We start from the raw sequence: 19,468 nt of genomic DNA, 5'->3' as shown, positions 1-19,468 counted from the left end.
AGACGAATGGATAAAGAAGATGTGGTATATATATACAATGGAATATTACTCAGCCATAAAAGTGAACGAAATTGGGTCATTTGTAGAGATGTGGATGGACCTGGAGACTGTCATACAGAGTGAAGTAAATCAGAAAGAGAAAAACAAATATTGTCTATTAATGCATATATGTGGAACCTAGAAAATGGTACAGATGAACCAGTTTGCAAGGCAGAAATAGAGACACAGATGTAGAGAACAAATGTATGGACACCAACGGGGAAAGTGGTGGGGTGGTGGGGTGGGATGAACTGGGAGATTGGGATTGACATATATACACTGATAGGTATAAAACAGACAACTAATAAGAACCTGCTGTATAAAAAAATAAAATTCAAAAAAAATGCCTCTTGCTCATGATTGTTGCCATTTCAAAACATAATGTAGATACAGATTTAAGAGCTAAAACAGAGTGAGGTATGATTCGAACTAACACATTCTAGGCTTGGCAACTTCAGCATTTACTGTTCGTTAAAACTGTATTTTCAGGCTTCCCTGGTGGCACAGTGGTTGGGAGTCCACCTGCCAGTGCAGGTTCCAGCCCTGGTCGGGGAGGATCCCACGTGCTGCGGAGCAGCTGGGCCCATGCGCCGCAGCTACTGAGCCTGCGCTCTGGAGCCCGCAAGTCACAACTACTGAAGCCCGCACACGCGGAGCCTGTGCTCCGCAACGAGAGGCCACCGCAGTGCGGCGAAGAGTGGCCCCCACTCACCGCAACTAGAGAAAGCCCGCGCACAGCAGCAAGGACCCAACGCAGCCAAAAATAAATAAATAAAATAAATAAATTTATTAAAAAGAAACTATTTTCATTATCCTAGTTTTAATTAAAGTATTATGTAGAGTTGGTGAGATGCAATTATGTGCAACTGACTTAAGATGTATAATAGGCTAATATTTGTAAAGAAATTCATTATTGTTGCTAGATCTGCTCATGTAAAATGAAGTGGTATTTTATTTTCAAATGAAAAATCGGTACGTAGAATATTAAACTCTTGTCATTAAAGTTAAACACTATATTGCCAACTCAAGTGGAACCAAGTAATTGTAAGATGCCCTGGCCCATCCCTCAGGTTACTCCTTTTGCACGGGAATGGTCCTCTGGCTGTGATGTACCCTGAATCCCAAAGCAGCAGGTGCAGTGTCAGCTGCCTGCACATGCCCAGTGACCTTCATTACGTACATCTGCATTGCATCATGATGCAGGCCTCACACTTAAGTACCCGGCTGCTGCCAGGTGTAGCCCATAACCTGGTCTCCTACTGTTTATAAGGTAACCCTTCATACAACAGTGTCACAATGACTAACAACCTGAAAGAAAATGTGAAATTCTCACGACCTTAGCCCTCCTCTCACTATGCACAGGCAGGTTCCAGGATAAAGCACAATGAGCTGGAGCCTTGGTCAGCACTCCGTACACCATTCAACAAAGAGATGCAGTGCTTCCAACCTTTTACCTGCTTCTGTGGACATTAATACTAGTCTCCAGGATAATATCAGCTCAGAGGATGGGACTCCTCCTGGTGTGGTTAGAACGACCACAACAAAAAGAACTTTCTAGGCTTTAGAAATCAGCACTTGGAAAAGCCCATGGAGCATGTATAGGAGCTAAGGCAGAGGTGCTGTGCCCCAGGGCTCCAGCACGTTCTCTTCCCCTGGGTCCCTCCTTCCCAGCTGGCTCTAACTCCCAGAAGACACCTACAGGCACAGCCATGCACTCAGCCACATCTATACAGGACTTTTTGAAGCAAGCATCAAGACATGATTGCTACACGCAATGTCATGCGGGTGACATGTAGCATGTACTGTCTTCACATCCTCGAACATTAGGTAGTAAATTACTTCTCACTCCATTATCCCTTGTTAAATGTCCTGACAACTCCAGGAGGAAGAGACCATTCTCCCTCTCCTAAAGGAAGCAGAGGCGCTGTGAGGTTAAGGGACCTGCCCCCAGGATAGAGAGATGCCCCTGGGTGGGCGTCTTAGTCGATTCAGCCCACTATAACAAAATACCATAGATTAAGTCATTCATAAGCAAAAACATTATTTCTCACAGTTCTAGAGGCTGGGAAGTCCAAGATCAAGGGACTGGTGAGAACCCACTTCCCAGTTCACAGACGGCCGTCTTCTCGCTGTGTCCTCGAGTGGTGGAAGGGGCGAGGAGCTCTCTGGGGTCTCTTTTATAGGGCACTCATCCCAGTATGGGGCTCCACCATCACGACCTAAGCACCTCCCAAAGGACCCACACCCACATCCAAACGCTCAGTCTACAGTGGTGGGATTCCAAGCTGCAGATGTTGGAGCCAAACGCCCAGAGGAGCAGTCCAAGGAGGTGTTCGCTGTGCTGGTCTACCCAGAGCAAGCCCCCTCCGTGCCACCAGCACACGCTAACCATGTCTCCTCTTCCTCCTTGCAAACCCCAGCTCCTCTGAAGCCCAGGTGACCCAGCTACAGCACTGTTTATTCCCGATGTGTCCCCTTCCTCCACCCACTGACTGAGGAAGGAAGCTCCCGGCTTCCCACCTCCCCCAGCTCCTTCTGCCGTCATCCTGCACGGCTCAGCATCCACATCTCCGTTCACTCTCACACTGTGGCCTCAGTCCTCCACGGACATTTCCTGCACACCATCTCAGCCCCGTGCTCACGGTCACCCCCTAAACCTTGCCAGCCCCTACAGAAACTCCATTCTGAAGCCTAGCCCTCAAATGCCCCATGTCTCAGCCCAGTTTTTCTGGGAAACAGAGCCCTGCCTGATGTGCGTGTCATCACAGGTAAGCAGGAAGGAGGGACAGGAGGAGAGAGCACAGACCAAGGAGGGCTTGATCCCACTGACTCCAGCGGTGCAGCTGTGCCTGACCCTCAGGAGGACTTCCAAGAAGCTGCACGAAGCTGTGTCCCTCAAGAGTCCAGCTGGGATCTGCTGGTCCGCACCCCTCACCTGCATACACTCATCCTGACTCACCAAGGGCCAAAGTCTACCCCCCAAGAATTTAACTTGGCCACCCTCCTGGACTGCATCACCTGATCCCTTCCAATGGAAGGGACTGGCTGGAGCAGTCACGGTGAGGATAGGAGGGTCTGAGGTGCCCAGAGCACCCACTTCCTCTCAGTCCCCCACTCAGGTATCCTTCCACTTCACGGGCTGCAGTCTCCTGACTCTGCCGAATTGGACCACCCATCACCTCCTCCCTCACACGACTCCCAGACAACCAAGAGCCACCTCCCATCTGCAAACCCTCCATGTTCTTGTTCCTTGGTCCCACGTGACAGGCTACACTTCATCCTTCTTTGTAGAGCTGCCTTCTCTACAACTTTACCGCGACAATCCATGACCACAAACCACAAAGGTGCCACTGTACTCAACTGGTCCCTAAGTCTAGCGTGTTGCTCAATTTGCTTTTGACTCTCCAGATAATTACTGAGTAACTTCACCTCTCTTCTTGTGTCACACTTCACTCTAAACTTATAACCTCATCCCAACATTCACAGAGGAAATAAAAATCCACAAGAAAACCCTCAGTTTTCCACAAGCATGTCTGCCAGACAACATGCGTCCAAACCCATATCAGGCCCTGTTCTGTAATGGAAGCTGCCCTTGACTCTATCAAAGGCTGTCCCTTGATGGGCTGCATACAGAGTGGTGAAGCCTGTGGACCACACCACACTGGGGCCCTCGTGCACGTGCTGGTGATGCGGGTGCCCATGCCACCCAGCCTCTACCTTCTCCGGGGCTCTGCCCCTCACTCACACTCTACTGCATCCTCACACTCTCCTTCTCTAGGAGAGAATTTCCATTAGCATATGAGTATTCTCTGTTATTTCCCACGTGAAGGAAAAAAAACAACCCCCTGACCTCATGGATCCTCACCATTTCTCTGCAGCCATTCTCGATAAAAACTCCCAGAGTTCTCATCTTGCTGTCTTTACTTTCTTCTCTGTTATTTAAATGTATTAAAATTGCAATTACCAAACATTTCCTAACTAGAGAAAAATAATAAAATGAAGACCAATGTTTCTAACATTCTATTTCCTCCTAGTTCAATATTCCTTTTCCTCAAGCCCACTCTTAGTAGATCTTCCAGCAAGTTCTCAGAAATGTAAATTCTCAGTCTGAAAATGTCTTCCTTTCTCCCTTACTTTTGGATATTAGTTTGGCTGGATATGAAATTCTGTGATGACAGTTATATCCTCAGGTACTATCATCTTCCCTATTATTGCTGTCAACTGTCATCTAATTGCCGTTCCATTGAGGAAATCTGAATTACATGTATTGTTGCTTTTAAGGTTTCTTCTTTGAGGTTCTACAGTTACACTACAATAAGCCTAGATTTGGATTTAGTTTTATTTATCCTATTTGCAGCTTTTTCTGCTTCTTGACTCTGAGAGTTCCTCATGTTAGGAAATATTGTAACAATTATGCCGTTGAACGTGATCTAGCCCCAACTCTCTCCATTCTTTCTTTCTGGGACCTGTCTTAGGTTTCTACTGATTATCCTCTATATCTCTTTGCCTGTCTTCTGTACTTTCCATCTTTTTATCTCTGTGCCTGATTCTGAGTATTCTTCTCAGACCTACCAGAACAATATTTCTCACTTTAGCTGCAATAGTGTCTGCTCTTTCACCCATTCAATTGATTTTATAAATAAATGATCGTAGTTTTCACTTCAAGAAGTTTAGTTTTTCCCTATTTGGTTTTTTTTTTAAGATGTTGGGGGTAGTTTATTAATTAATTTATTTTTGCTGTGTTGGGTCTTCGTTTCTGTGCGAGGGTTTTCTCTAGTTGTGGCAAGCGGGGGCCACTCTTCATCGTGGTGCGCGGGCCTCTCACTATCGCGGCCTCTCTTTTTGCGGAGCACAGGCTCCAGACGCGCAGGCTCAGTAGTTGTGGCTCACGGGCCTAGTTGCTCCGCAGCATGTGGGACCCTCCCAGACCAGGGCTCGAACCCGTGTCCCCTGCATTAGCAGGCAGATTCTCAACCACTGCACCACCAGGGAAGCCCTTGGTTCTTTTTAAAATCAGCACATTAAAAGATGTTCGACATCATTAGCCATTAGGGAAATGCAAATTAAAAACACAATGAGTTGTAATTAAATATCCATTGAGATGGCTAAAATTAAAAAAATAGTGACAACATTGAATGCTAGTGAGGAAGCAAAGAAACTGGGTCATTTGTACATCGTTGGTGGGATTATAAAATGGTACACTAACTCTGGAAACAGTTTGGCATTTTCTTAAAAAAACTAAACATGCAAATACCATATAACCAGTCACTGCACTCCTGGGCATTTATCCCAGAGAAATGAAGACATGTCCACACAAAACATGTACAAGAATATTTACAGCAGCTTTATTCATAAGGGTGAAAAACTGTACACAGCCCAAATGTCCTTCACCTGGTGAAGGGTTACACAAGCTGTGGTATGTCCACACCATGGAAAACTACACAATAAAAAGGAACCCAGCACTCACACATGCAGTAACCTGAACAGAGAATTATGCTGATTGAAAAACGCCAATCCTAAAAGGTTACAGACTGCACAATTCCATTTATCAAACATCCTCTAAATGATACAATTATAGAAATGGAGAACAGATTCATGATTGCCAGGATTTAGGGTGGGGACAAAGGCTGGGGGAAAGTAGCTGTTGGTATAAACAGGCAACGTGAGGGGTCCTGTGGTGATGGGACTGTTCTGTGTTTTGAGTGTATCAACGTCAATATCCTGGCTATGACGCGGCACCACAACTCTACGAGGTCTCACCTGGCTGTGATGCTCTACTACAGCTCTAAAGGTCTCACCTGGCTGTGATGCTGCACCACAGCTCTACGAGGTCTCACCTGCTGTGATGCTCTACTACAGCTCTACAAGGTCTCACCTGGCTGTGATGCTGCACCACAGCTCTATGAGGTCTCACCTGTGATGCTGCACCACAGCTCTACGAGGTCTCACCTGTGATGCTGCACCACAGCTCTGCGAGGTCTCACCTGACTGTGATGCTCCACTACAGCTCTACAAGACCTCACCAGGTAGGGGAACTGTTTAAAGGGCACATGGGATCTCCCTGTATTACTTCTTAACAACTGTATGTGAATCTACAATTAGCTCAAAATATTAAGTTTAATTAAAAATGAGGAAAAAACAAATACTGTATGATTTCACTTATATGAGGGACCCACTGGAGTCAAATTCAGAGAGACAGAAAGTAGAAGGGTGGGTGCCAAGAGCAGGGGGAGTGGGGAGTGGAGAGTTACCCTTTAATGGGGACAGAGCTGCAGTTTCACAAGACGAGAGAGTTGCAAAGATTGGTGGTGGTGACGGCTGCGCAACAATGTGAATACATTTAATGCCGCTGAATTTACGTGAAAAACAGTTAAGATGGTAAATTTCATGTTACACATATCTTAGCACAATTTCAAAAAATTTTCCAAAAACTAAAACCACAGCTCTTCCAAAGACGTCCCACTGTATGTGGAATAAAACTCAGATTTCTTTCCATATTCTGGCACCTCCAGGATCCCATTTCCTTTCTCGGCCCCTTCTCTTTCCACTCTCTTTGCCCGCTGTTCACGAGGCCCTAAGCGCCAGACCACAGTATTTGCCTTTGCATGTATGTGGCCCCGGTGCTCAGAATATTCGTCCTCCAGATGTGTGCACGGCTAGATCTTTCAGACATGAGCCCGAGAGAGCAGGGCAGCACAGAGGCAAAGTGTGGGCTCAAGAGTCAAAGGCTCTAACACTAACCAGCTGCTGGCCTCTCTCTGTCGTTCCTGTCAGCAAAGTGACGATAATAACAGTACAACCCATGGGGCTGCTGTGAGGATTCAACGAATCATTATAGAGAAAACACTTAAAACAGTGCCTGGTACTCAAAAAATATTTAATAACAATCATTATTAATACCACCTTGAGAATATCACAGAAATTATGTCGAATGAAAGAAGGCAGAAACAAAAGAGCTCATGTGCCATGATTCTATTTAGAAGCAATTCTAGCATAAGCAAACTAACCTATGGTAATAGAACGAGATGAGCAGGTGGGGCGGGGCAGGGACCAGGGGTAAGAACTGCCCTCGGGAACTTGCTTAGGGTAGTGATTACATCCGTGTACACAACTGTTAAAATTCATCAACCTGTGTGCTTAAAATCTGTACATTGTGTTGTATGTAAGTTACAACTCAATAAAGTGTCACCTTAAAATGTCACCTGCATGGAGAGGCAGACTGCCCACCTCCCTCCCCTCCCGCTCAGTTCTCTCCTGTCCCGCCCTCCATTTCCCTCATAGATTTCACCATCCCCAAAAGAACCCTGGTTATTAACCTGTTTCCACACTGAACCATAACTCAGCGAAGGCAGAAGCTTCAATGTCCTCATGCTGCTTCCTGTCCCGAGCAGCTACAACAGTGCCTGGCACAAAACAAGTGCTCAGTAAGCGTCTACTGAGTGCAGGAAGGAGGAGAGAGGGGGAGGGAGAGACAGGCCTGGCCCTGAGCACCCTCCCATGAGCATAGCTGGTGTGAACACCAGAAAGGACCTCAGAGGTCTTTCATGTCACCTTCTTCATTTTGTTTTTTTTTTTTGCGGTAAGCGGGCCTCTCACTGTTGTGGCCTCTCCCGTTGTGGAGCACAGGCTCCGGACGCGCAGGCTCAGCGACCATGGCTCACGGGCCCAGCCGCTCCGCGGCATGTGGGATCTTCCCAGACTGGGGCACGAACCCGCATCCCCTGCACCGGCAGGCAGACTCTCAACCACTGCGCCACCAGGGAAACCCAACCTTCCTCATTTTTGACATGAGAAAATTGAGGCAAAGGAGAGTAAGTTTCCCAAGGTCAGAATTAATGGTGGAAGCAGGTCTAGAGCCCGTTATCTCCTAGTCTTTTTTACTTATACCAAATATGACTCAATTCACACGTACAGACATACTCTATAAACATTCACAAAATGCCTACAAAACATAATATAAAAATTTTAAAAGCATATTATTTTGAAAACCCAGTTAACTATAAAAATATCATTACAACCAGATCTACTTCCTTCAAGCATTAAGCTGTGACTTCCAATACATGTGCTAATTTAAACAAATCTTTCTTGCAGCAATTGAAATGGTAATAGGTGAATGGATGTTCAAGGATTTAAGCATAGACAATCATGAGTCAGACCGTTTCTAAGTCACCTGGGATGCTGTTTGCTGCCCATACTTCACAATTCAGATCATTCCTGGCAAGTCGCCTCACAAAGCTGACTGGAGGTTTGAAATATTTAATCTATAAACCACGCATTCCTAGGAAAACACATGCCAGTACACTTGTGCTTACACATTCCTGTCAGGTAGGCTACAGGATGCAGTTTGAGCACAAGAACCTGCAATTAAGCAAAAGAATGGAATTGCACAGGACGAGTTTCTGCGTCCTAATCTGATAACTGCCGACACAAATTACCTCCCGGAGGTCAGAGAAATACTGCATGACATCAACATTCACATTTCATATTTTGAGAAATATAAGGAAACAAAGAACATCTATCTAAACTGAAATAACACAGAACAATTTTATTATCAAATTAGACTGTATTTGTAAGACAAGGCTATAATCATCTTTGATACCCAAAGACAGCAAACTAACTGTTCGGATTCAGTAAATCAGAAAAATAAACAGGCACTTTTTTCATCTTCTCAGATAAATAAAACCTATAATTACCAATTCATAATTCTGAGTATAACTTATTCTCAATTCTTTCAAAATACTGTTTGCTTTCCCAAGATATATTTCTCCTTCATCAGCACTGTTTCCTCCTGAGGTTTGTTGTGCCATTTTTTTCCCTTTTTTCGTGAGGATGTTTTTACAGATATTACATGATTTTTCTTCACATTCCCTCATTCATTCATTCACTTTCCAATGTTGCATTTCTGCTCTGCATAACACCAGGCCAGACAGAGTTATAAAAACAAAGACATTTTAGATGGTCAATACCCAGGGGAGGTGAAGACCACTTGCGGAGACAGGACCTACACATACAGTACGGGGTTCATGACTCACTGGCTAAAGACTCAAGGTGAGATGTTGAGAGAAAGAGCTGCTGAGCCTGGCCCGTGAAGGTCATGGGTGTAGACCCTCAGCGTAACTGCTCCTGGCCTGAGACTGCTGTTGTCCCACCTCCCCAACTTATTAGTTCCCTACGGAGTCTGCTACCTTCACCCGCTTTGCCATGCTACCTAACAAATCCAACTGTTCCAGGCATTAGGGCCTGGATATCCTTGGGAGGCCATGAAAGTGCCGCCTCGGTCCCTGCTCCCTGGGCCTCGGGAGCAGCCCTGGTTACCACGCTGTCCTCTCCTTCTGCTGGTTTGGTTCTGTAGTTCTCTAAATACGCCAACATATTTTCTTTTTGCTTAGCCAGAGCCATCCTCTGTAACTTGCAGCTAAGGGCATCTTAAGTGAAACGATAGAACTCTTTGGGCTTCGCTAACTGGCTTATGTAGTCCATACACGGCTTTAAAGACCTATAAATATCAACACGGCAACAACCCCCAAGTTTAACCAAGATCTCTTGGCTAACCTTGAGTCTGATATATACAACTATCTAACGACTGGACCCCGTTGGCCACCTACTAGCACATCACACTTAACATGTCCGACACGAATTTCAGACACCACCACCAACCCCCCGCACACAGACCAGCACTGTTTCACCCCAAATCATCTCCCCATTTCAGAAAATGGTAACTCCATCCTATCAGTTGCTGAGGCCAAAATTCTTGAGTTACCCATGGCTTCTCTCCTCTCATACCCTACATCCAGTCCAATGGGAAATCCCATTGTTTCTACTTTCAAACTATATCAGCATCTGACACTTCTCACCACCCTGATCCGAGCCACCTGAATTACTGCAGAAACCCCTCACAGGCCTCCTGGCTTCTGATTCTGTCACCCTACAGCCTGTTCTTAACATAATTCTCTTTTTTTTTTATTTAATAAATTTATTTATTTATTTCTGGCTGTGTTGGGTCTTTGTTGCTGCATGCGGGCTTTCTCTAGTTGCGGCGAGTAGGGGCTACTCTTCGTTGTGGTGCATGGGCTTCTCATTGTGGTGGCTTCTCTTGTTGCGGAGCATGGGATCTAGGCACGTGGGTTCCAGTAGTTGTGGTTCGCAGGCTCCGTAGTTGTGGCGCACGGGCTTAGCTGCTCCGCGGCATGTGGGATCTTCCCAGACCAGGGATCGGACCTGTGTCCCTTGCGTTGGCAGGCGGACTCTTAACCACTGCGCTACCAGGGAAGTCTCTGTTCTCAACATAATTCTTAATAGAAGAACCCTAAGTGAGATTGCATCACTCCTCTGCTCAGATCCTCAGAGCAAACGCCCAGCTCCTCACTATGGCTAAGTAATCTGGTTCTGGAATTAGATCTGATCCTCAGGGCCCTGATCACCTCATCTCCAGCCCTCTCCCTGGCTCCACACCAGCCCCACTGGCCTCCCTGCTGCTGCTCAAACACACCGGCACGGTCCTCCCTCAGAGCTTTCACACGTGCTCTTCTCACCAATACACCCCTGTGCCTCACTCCCTGGATTCATTCAGGGCTCTGCTCATAGTCTAGTACCCGAGAGGCCTTCTCAGATTTCATGTCTAAAATGGCCACCACCCCATCCTGCGACCCTATTCTGTCACCCTGCTCTTTGTTCTCCTCACTACGTGTCATCAGCTGGCATATCCTACACTCATCAGGCTGGCATCTGTTTCCTTCCAGGTGGACGTAGGCTCCCTGAGGACAGGATCTTTCTTTTGTTTACTGCTGTCTATTCAGAGTATGCCCTGCACAAGGACCTGGTGAATGAATGAAAAACAGTGCCCAAATTGCAGTCAGAACTTTGCTAGTTTTTCATTCAGCCTTTCTCATATGAATGTGAAGCAGCTCAGGTGCCGCGACTCTTCTGGAAATGATGATGAATTTCTGCTATTTTTCCTACACAGTCTATTCTTTTTTTTTTTTTTTTTTTTGCGGTACGCGGGCCTCTCACTATTGTGGCCTCTCCCGTTGTGGAGCACAGGCTCCGGACGCGCAGGCTCAGCGGCCGTGGCTCACGGGCCCAGCCGCTCCGCGGCATGTGGGATCTTCCCAGACCGGGGCATGAACCCGTGTCCCTTGCATCGGCAGGCGGACTCTCAACCACTGCGCCACCAGGGGAGCCCTCCACAGTCTATTCTTCATTCAACAATATGCAGCCGAAGAACAAGGAGCCCCTGACAGGGTGCCGCATTCTGCACATGGTCATCACCCCTGTGTCTCTCGCTGCCATCCACCCTGCGCTAAGGTAACTGATGATCCCTGTATCGAGATAATTTCTGTCTCCATCTCCCCCTAGACCTCTGAATTTAATAAAGTCCATGCCTTAACTGGAAGGCCACATTTGCCTTCTCTTTGTCAAAAATTTCTGAAGACAGGGAGCAACAGACCTCATACAGAAAGGATAAACAATGCACATGCAGGGATGCTCACTGTTGACGAGGGGGTGTGTGTTTGCACGAGTCCGTGGCTCATGGCAAACCCAGGTTAACCTATAGCATTTCAAATTGAAACCTGGTGTTCTAAAAAGGGAGGAAAAAGTTGAAAGCAGTGTAAGGAGAAAATACAGCAAAAGCACGAAGAAGGTTCAGCAAAGTAAAGTGAAAAGAAGAATTAGCCTGATGCAGAAGAGAGCATGAGATTTATAGCCAGACAGACATGGGTTTGAGTCCCAGCTCTGCCATTTGTCAGCTGTGTGCCCTTGGGTGGGTCATGTAACGTCTCCAATCTTCAGTTTCGATGGCTAATTATACCTGCCTCAGAAGGCAAACGTGAGGATTACAGAAGGTATGTTTAGAGTAGTCCTCAATACATAACAGCTGCTGTTACAATTATTAATAGACTACTCAACTCATTTTTCAAGTTGAGGAACATTAAACTTACTGTTTCCCTTGAAAATGAAGAAAAAGCCTAAAGCTCAGAGTTTTAAGGTCATGAGATAATATTAAAAAATACAGGGGTGGGGTGGCAAGATGAGGTTCTCCCTCCCCATGACAAAGGGACGTCTCTCCCCTGTGTTAGGGAGCTGACCTCAGATAACCAGGCTAAAAGCAGGAGGAGAGGCTTGACCTGTTTCGACAGGTGCAGAACACTTTGAGCCAGACGCTCCATTTTGAAATGATACCTGGTGGCACAGAACAGAGCTAATGCCATCTGAGTTCTGTCTGCCAACCGTCTGGGCAGAGGCATAAATGCCCTTCCATCTGATGTCCAAGCTGAACTTTATTAGATGTGTAAAGTAATACGTCTTTGAATGATGCATAAACTTGTGGAGAAAACCACGCAAGTGCTGATTTATGGTATCTTGCACAGCAGGTACTTAAATAAATATGGGGGTGATGATGAGGTGGAAAATATGAAACTAAAGGACCTTGAGAAAGTGTAAATATCCATAATCAGCCTCATCTCATCTCTTAAATAAAAAAAGCTATACAGGCATATTATTCCACTGAGATTGGAGATTCATCAATAGCTTCATGGTTGTAAGCAGACCGTTTGTTTGCTATGACACTAAGTTAAAGCCCTACTAGCGTCTTTGCCTTATTAGCTCACCAGGAATTAAACAGTCTTTAGCAAGAACTTGCAAGTTAAAGAAAAACCAGCTTATAAAATTAAGAGTTATTTCATTCTGTATCCTTTTATACTTCTTGAGTAAATGTTGTCTCACGAACATAGCTAGACCACAGGTTAACAAATGAATTACTCTGTAGTTGTACGCTGCTGAGTTAAAATAATCCTTCCACCGTTGACATTAGTTAGAAGCTCCAGTGTTTGAGAGGAAGCCTAATCCAATCTACCCACCCCTCCTTGTACCAACTCTTCCCCAGCACTCATCCCACCTTTGCCCAGCCACACTGTGCTCAACACTAGGACCTTCCAGAATATTTCACAAGAATCTCTCTCAGCTGCTTTTTTCTTTTCAGCCTAACAGTCTTCTAAGAGAATGAGAAATTGATCCTCGTCTTTGTTTCACCCCAACTCCAGAGGCATTTATTATAGTTGGAATGAATATAAAGGTGGATACATAAGCAACTTTTAATAAAATAAAGAAAAAGGATAGAAGTTATCCCATTTTTCCAACGTAATTTATATTTTTACTAGAATCTTAAAATATGGATTTTACATATTTCAATATTTTTCCTGTTTCCAATAACCAAAACAGAAACATTTGCTAAATAAGCTTAAGAACTGTGTGGGCTCAAGCAGAGCTCTGACGCCCGAGTGGAAGAGCGGCGATACTGGACCTAGAGAAGGGACTGCACGGATGCTCAGATGGGGAGAAAGCACATTTGAAAACTGTTCAGCAAACTGCCTTCACATATCCTTTTTGGGGGAAAAAAAGCGCATTTTCTTCTCACAATTTTTTTTTTGTCTGAGTGCAACCATCTGATGGCATAAATATTTGACGTTTAGCCCAAGCTTATAGCATTTCACAATTCTTTCAGAAACGTCCATCCTCAAAGTCTTTATATTCGGTATATTATCTTTAAATTACCTTGCAAAATGCCCACTTATAAAATATACACCAAATGTTCTTTTTAATCACTTAAAGCTCCAAATGCAGAAACTGTTTGGCATTAGATAAATATCTTAAATGTGAAATAGGCAAGAACACCTTGAAATAATGCTTAACTAATCACAAGGCAACTACTCTGCAGTAGATGGGTGAACCACTAATTAGACAAAAGGAAATAAAACTGTCATGGTAGGATAAAAGGATAGAGAGAAATAAGCAGCAATTACTGTTTTATCGTCAGAGAAAGTAGCATCAAACACGGCTCAGTAAGAGGGAAAAACCCCACAGCTCTATGAGTAAATACGAGCGCTCATTAAATCAGTACTTGGCGCTAAACACAACTCAGGATGAAAATGACATCCCAGAAGTGCATTCAAAAAAGGAAAAAAAATACCATAAAGAGTATGTAAAGGTGCTTTAGTTAGGCTATGCGGCATATTAAAGAATAATATCACATGACAATTTTCTTAAACTGCTTAAAAATTTCCAAGCCAGTCTTCAAATAGCTGTTTATTAAGGATTGAGGTAGGTCTACTAGACCAGGTTAGTCTTTTCAAAGTTTAATTGGTATACTTAATATGGAAATGGTACCAACAAGTGTAATGAGATGTATTTTAAACTTTAAAGTTTGGAACAACTTACATTCTGTTGCTTGGAATAATCTTGTGCCCTTCTCTGAACCAAGTCACTTGAGGTCTGGGGCAGCTGGCGATGGGCAGTAAGTTGAGCACAGCTGCATGTCCTTGAGAGACCATTTCTCTCTGATCTGTATCCATGAAATTTCCCATATCTGCAAAGAAAAATCAGACCTTTTAAGTTTCAGAAAATTCTTTTTTGAGGGGGTGGGAGGTCAAAGATGGAAATAACTATATTTTATTGCAAAGTCACCAATGTTGCTATAATTAAGCAGTAAGACCAGAGGCGAGCAGTAATGCTGATGAGTGCAGACTGGGTGGTAAAGTGGAGCATAAGGCAAAGCCATGCGCCTCCAAAGTACCCACGAAGTGCGCGAATCAGCAGAACTTCATGGTCTTTGTGTCGCGGCGATAATACAATGAAATGTTTGCAACCAATTTTAATATTGAAATAAATTGTGGGAAAGCATCCTCATGCCACATGAAGCATTTTCCCAGAAATGATAATAAAATGATTTCAGACATCCCCCGGCTCCCAGATCTCTCCAGCTGGTTCTACCCAGGCACCCGCCGCTGTCCTGCTCAGTTTCTCCTTTTCTTTGTTTCTGGGGTGAATGCTCCCTAAAAGATCTTTTGGGAGAAATATTTAACCATTGATTAATTTTTAGAGGGTTCTCCAAACCCCATACTACTGACTTAATTGGGGGCAGGTAGGTTTTGTTCCAGTCTTTGTGCTACTGGTTTACAACATTTAAAAAATGAGATCACAGGAAAAAAAACCCGGTCTTTAGAATGTGGGTATATGTGGCCAATTTTTTAATCAGTACCATTTGATAGTTTTTAAAAATTTCCATATTATGATTAGCTACAGATATATGTATACACACATTGATATGGCATATATACTACATTTTTGTCTGAACGCATATAAATTTGGAACAGTCCATAAAAGATCTCTATTATCAACGGATTTGTGATCCAGAAGAAATTATTAACTATGTTACAAGCAGTGTTTAATAGCCTAGGAAAAGATGAAACAAATGAAACAGATTAGGAAAATAGGCACGGTTATTTTAAAGTAAAGTGAAATTTGTTATCAGAGAGAAGGAGAAAAGAGATAAAATCTAGCGCTAGAGGTAAAGGATAAAAACAAGGATATTATATTAAACAATTTATTAAATATAATAAATTCTAAGCTTATTCAAATGTTTTGGGTATTGACCTTAATTTTTTATTTATGAATTATGTTTTCAATTATTCAATTGAATAAAAGTTCTGAATTATTCTGAAGACAGGTTTAGTTGAGTGACTTCACCAACACAGTTCAGAAAAATGTAAGCCTCCCTAGTAATTAAAACTATAACTAAACATGTATAGCAACAGCACCTTACCCAGTCACTAGTAATTACCGTAGAAAAGTAGAATAACTAGAAATTATTTTATTTTATACAGTAACACTGAGAACCACAAGCCTTAACTGGGGTCAAAATGACATATGAGAAAATATTGTCATCATTGGTTCACACACCCCAATTTAGGAGCTTTTTAGAGTTCTCTAAATCTATTATAACATATTTATATGTAATTTAAAATTTCTTAACACTTCTTGCTTTCTTTTAAATGAAGAGACATTTTGGTAGTAAATTCAAAATATAATAAAGCCTACAGGCCATTTTAGATGGCCCCTCCCCATCACAGAGTTTGGACTAGGAAAGTATTAAATGTTTTGCATCAGCCAACTTCCCTCTCCACATCCTCCTAAAGACTACACCAAAATTCAAGGCCCCTGCGTTCTGATATCCCCTCCAGTTACTTTTAAAGGTTTCATTCTCCACAATGGCCTGCCCAGTAGAGAATTAATTCACTACAGCATTAATACATGCTATCCACGTACTTTTTGTTGTGCAGCTGAAGGATTTCTAAACAAATCACTGGAAAGAACTGAATATGAATTGATAAAAATTTAACTAATTGGATTTAATCTTTTATTTTAAAAATATCTGAACCTGGATATGATAAAAGCTAAGAGCAGCTAACTCATACAACAGAAGGCATCTTGCTCATTTTCTAAATCCTCAACAGAGCCTTATCTATTGAATTGAAAACAGTGGCATTTACCTCATTAGCCCCAGATCATCGTCAGACCAGCTGCATTAGCTATTTACTTCTCTCAATCGATTTTAGAAACTATACTATTCCAAATAGAACCCAAGATAGAAACTCGACTCCCACCGTGGTTAAAGTGATTTTGCTCAGTGTTTTGTTATTTAACGTTTGTAGATCGTCTCAGTGTTCACATACATGCAACTTGAACTTCTGATCTTCTCTGCAAGAGGGCTCCCATTCTGTTTCGAACCACACAGCGGTAAAACCCAGCATCCAGCCTCTGTAAAGACGGAATGACATACCTGCCAAACACCAAAAAGCAGTGTTAATGGTTCCGTACCTAGGCAGCCAGCCTTGGCATCTCATCTAGTATACTTTGGTATCTAGTACCAAAAATATTTAATTTTTGATAAACTAATATCTATGCAAGCTTTCCCTGACCTACACACTTACTGCATCTGCAATTGATTTGTGAGATTATTTACTTGCTATTTGTCTCTCCAACTAGACTGCAAATATCACATGAAGCTAGGTTCTGGAACTGTCTTGTTCACCATTGTACCCCTGTGCCATCACGTAGTATCAATAGATATCACTCAAAACTGCCTGAATGAATAAGAACTGTTAAATAGCTAAAAATCATTACAAGTAAACCAGACCTTTCAATGTTTTTTTTATAATTCTATCTCTCAGAATTTCTAAAAATTATTTCTAGAACTGGCAATGGTCTTCACATAATGTGTTGTGCCATTCGGCATCAAAGTTCAAACAATGCAGGATGAGACACAGGTGTCATTCAGGCAAAGCAAGCAGTGACATCAGGGCACAACTCCCCTCTCTAGTCCCCACGGCGAGCAGACATCTCCCCACACCATTTACACACTTTCCTTACTTCACATATGGCTTGACATTAACTTCTAAAACTTTTTTGATTGACTGGGAGGTTATTTCATTTGTATTTTCCATTCCTATGACTATAAGTAACCATCCCTCAAATCAATGCCTTTCTAAAAACGTCAGTAAATTTTATAGGGGGGACAAAGTAGCTAGAAGATACAGTTTCCATAAAAGCCCTGGTTTAGGTTTATGGTTAGTTTTTTTTGTTTGTTTGTTTTTTTTGCGGTACGCGGGCCTCTCTCTGTTGTGGCCTCTCCCGTCGCGGAGCACAGGCTCCGGACGCGCAGGCTCAGCGGCCATGGCTCACGGGCCCAGCCGCTCCACGGCATGTGGGATCTTCCCAGACCGGGGCACGAACTCGTGTCCCCTGCATCGGCAGGCGGACTCTCAACCACTGCGCCACCAGGGAAGCCCTATGGTTAGTTTTATAATTCAGGATATTTTTAAATCCACGAACAAGCAGGAGGTACAACCGAGGACCACTTCATGTGAGTTCTGCAGCTCCGGAGCTCAAACCTTTCGTGCTACCTAGAAGAGTGCATTTAATTGGTTTCTAAGCCATATTCACCAAAAATCAAGAATAAGGGGCTTCCCTGGTGGCGCAGTGGTTGAGAATCTGCCTGCCAATGCAGGGGACACGGGTTCGAGCCCTGGTCTGGGAGGATCCCACATGCCGCGGAGCAACTGGGCCCGTGAGCCACAACTACTGAGCCTGTGTGTCTGGAGCCTGTGCTCCGCAACAGGAGAGGCCGCGATAGTAAGAGGCCCGCGATGAAGAGTGGCCCCCACTTGCCGCAACTGGAGAAAGCCCTCGCGCAGAAAAGAAGACCCAACACAGCAATCAATCAATCAATCAATCAATAAAAGACTAAGGCTTGATTTTCACACATGGGAGGGTGCCTACCCTAAGAAAGAATAAGAGAGCTAAAACCCAATCAAATAGGAGCCTACTTTCCAAAAAAAAAGAGAAAACACAGTGATGCTATGCTTTCTAAAAACATGTTCTGATAATAGTTATCTTCAAGTTAAAAATATTTCCTCTTACAAAGTATAATCAGAGAAACCTAAAAAAAAAAAAAAACTCAGGTAAAAGGCACCAAGTATGGTATGGTTTATTTGCTCAGATCTTACACATACCTTAACATCACTTATATCCAACTAATTGCGCCTCTTTTTATTCAAGTATGTCCAATTAGTCAACTGGAAAAAGGAACTGATAGGCATAATTTTTAAATGAATGAAACATTTGGACAATACAGGTAATTCAGTATTAAGCAAATATTAATCAGAGCGTGTTTACCCTCTGATAACCATCTTGAGATCTTACGAGCAAGATTAATAAACTATTTTATGAAAAAATACTGCTGAGTCTCAGTCTTCAAAATTTTATTCTATTCTGAGGAATGGTTTATCTCAAACAAAAAATTAATTAGTGCAGACAATCAGGACAATACCAAACTGAACACAAAGAGTCAAAATGCCATTTATTTAAATTACAAATCAAGACTAGAAGGATGAGCAGCTTTGATTACACACTATGATTTTAATTAGGAGAGGTTTTGAGATTAGGTTAAAACAAAGTCAATAAAAGCTTTTGGAAAAGAAATAACACAAGTTATTGGAGTACATATTTGAAAAACTACAAGAGCAGTTTCATCATTGCAAGCTAACCACATTTATACAATTGTTATTCATTTCATTTTTCCTTTTTTGCAGTATCCTGAACAGATTTTATATCCTTTTTGTTTGTTTGTTTTGGGTTTTTTGTTTGTTTTGGTTTTGTGGTACGAGGGCCTCTCACTGCTGTGGCCTCTCCCGGTGCGGAGCACAGGCTCCGGATGTGCAGGCTCAGCGGCCATGGCGCACGGGCTCAGCCGCTCCACGGCACGTGGGATCTTCCCGGACCGGGGCACGAACCCGCGCCCCCTGCATCAGCAGGTGGACTCTCAACCACTGCGCCACCAGGGAAGCCCTAGATTTTATACTCTTATGAATTTCTATAGTAATCCTGTGTACTAATGCAGAAAAACAGCACTGCTTTCAAACAACTGGGAGAAACAGATACAAAACTGAATATTAGGCATATGCTGTTTTGTACTGTCTCTTTAGTCTAATGTCTCACCAGGGAAAAAATATACAAAAAAGTGGCAAAGTACTCCACCTATTACAGGAATTCCTACACAAATTATGTTTACCCAACAGATGGGAATATTCACTGG

The 19,468-nt window shown here is 43.4% G+C and overlaps 1 protein-coding gene across 1 annotated transcript in view; it reads right to left on the bottom strand.

Moving 5' to 3' along the window:
- The window catches only part of SDK1 (sidekick cell adhesion molecule 1), a gene marked incomplete at both ends in the record, with an annotated part of 814,918 nt that overhangs the window by 496,854 nt on the left and 298,596 nt on the right, over positions 1-19,468 (bottom strand). Inside the window, 2 exons of the mRNA XM_082671251.1 lie at positions 14,254-14,401; positions 16,548-16,654. Coding sequence (XP_082527377.1) covers positions 14,254-14,401; positions 16,548-16,654 — 255 coding nt within the window. The remainder of the gene's footprint in view (positions 1-14,253; positions 14,402-16,547; positions 16,655-19,468) is intronic.

The sequence above is a fragment of the Grampus griseus genome (assembly GCF_964374135.1).
Source record: "Grampus griseus genome assembly, chromosome: 14".
In the NCBI taxonomy this organism is placed as follows: Eukaryota; Metazoa; Chordata; class Mammalia; order Artiodactyla; family Delphinidae; genus Grampus; species Grampus griseus.
Note: the sequence above shows the minus strand (reverse complement) of the source record. Positions and strands in the feature narration are given on the sequence as shown.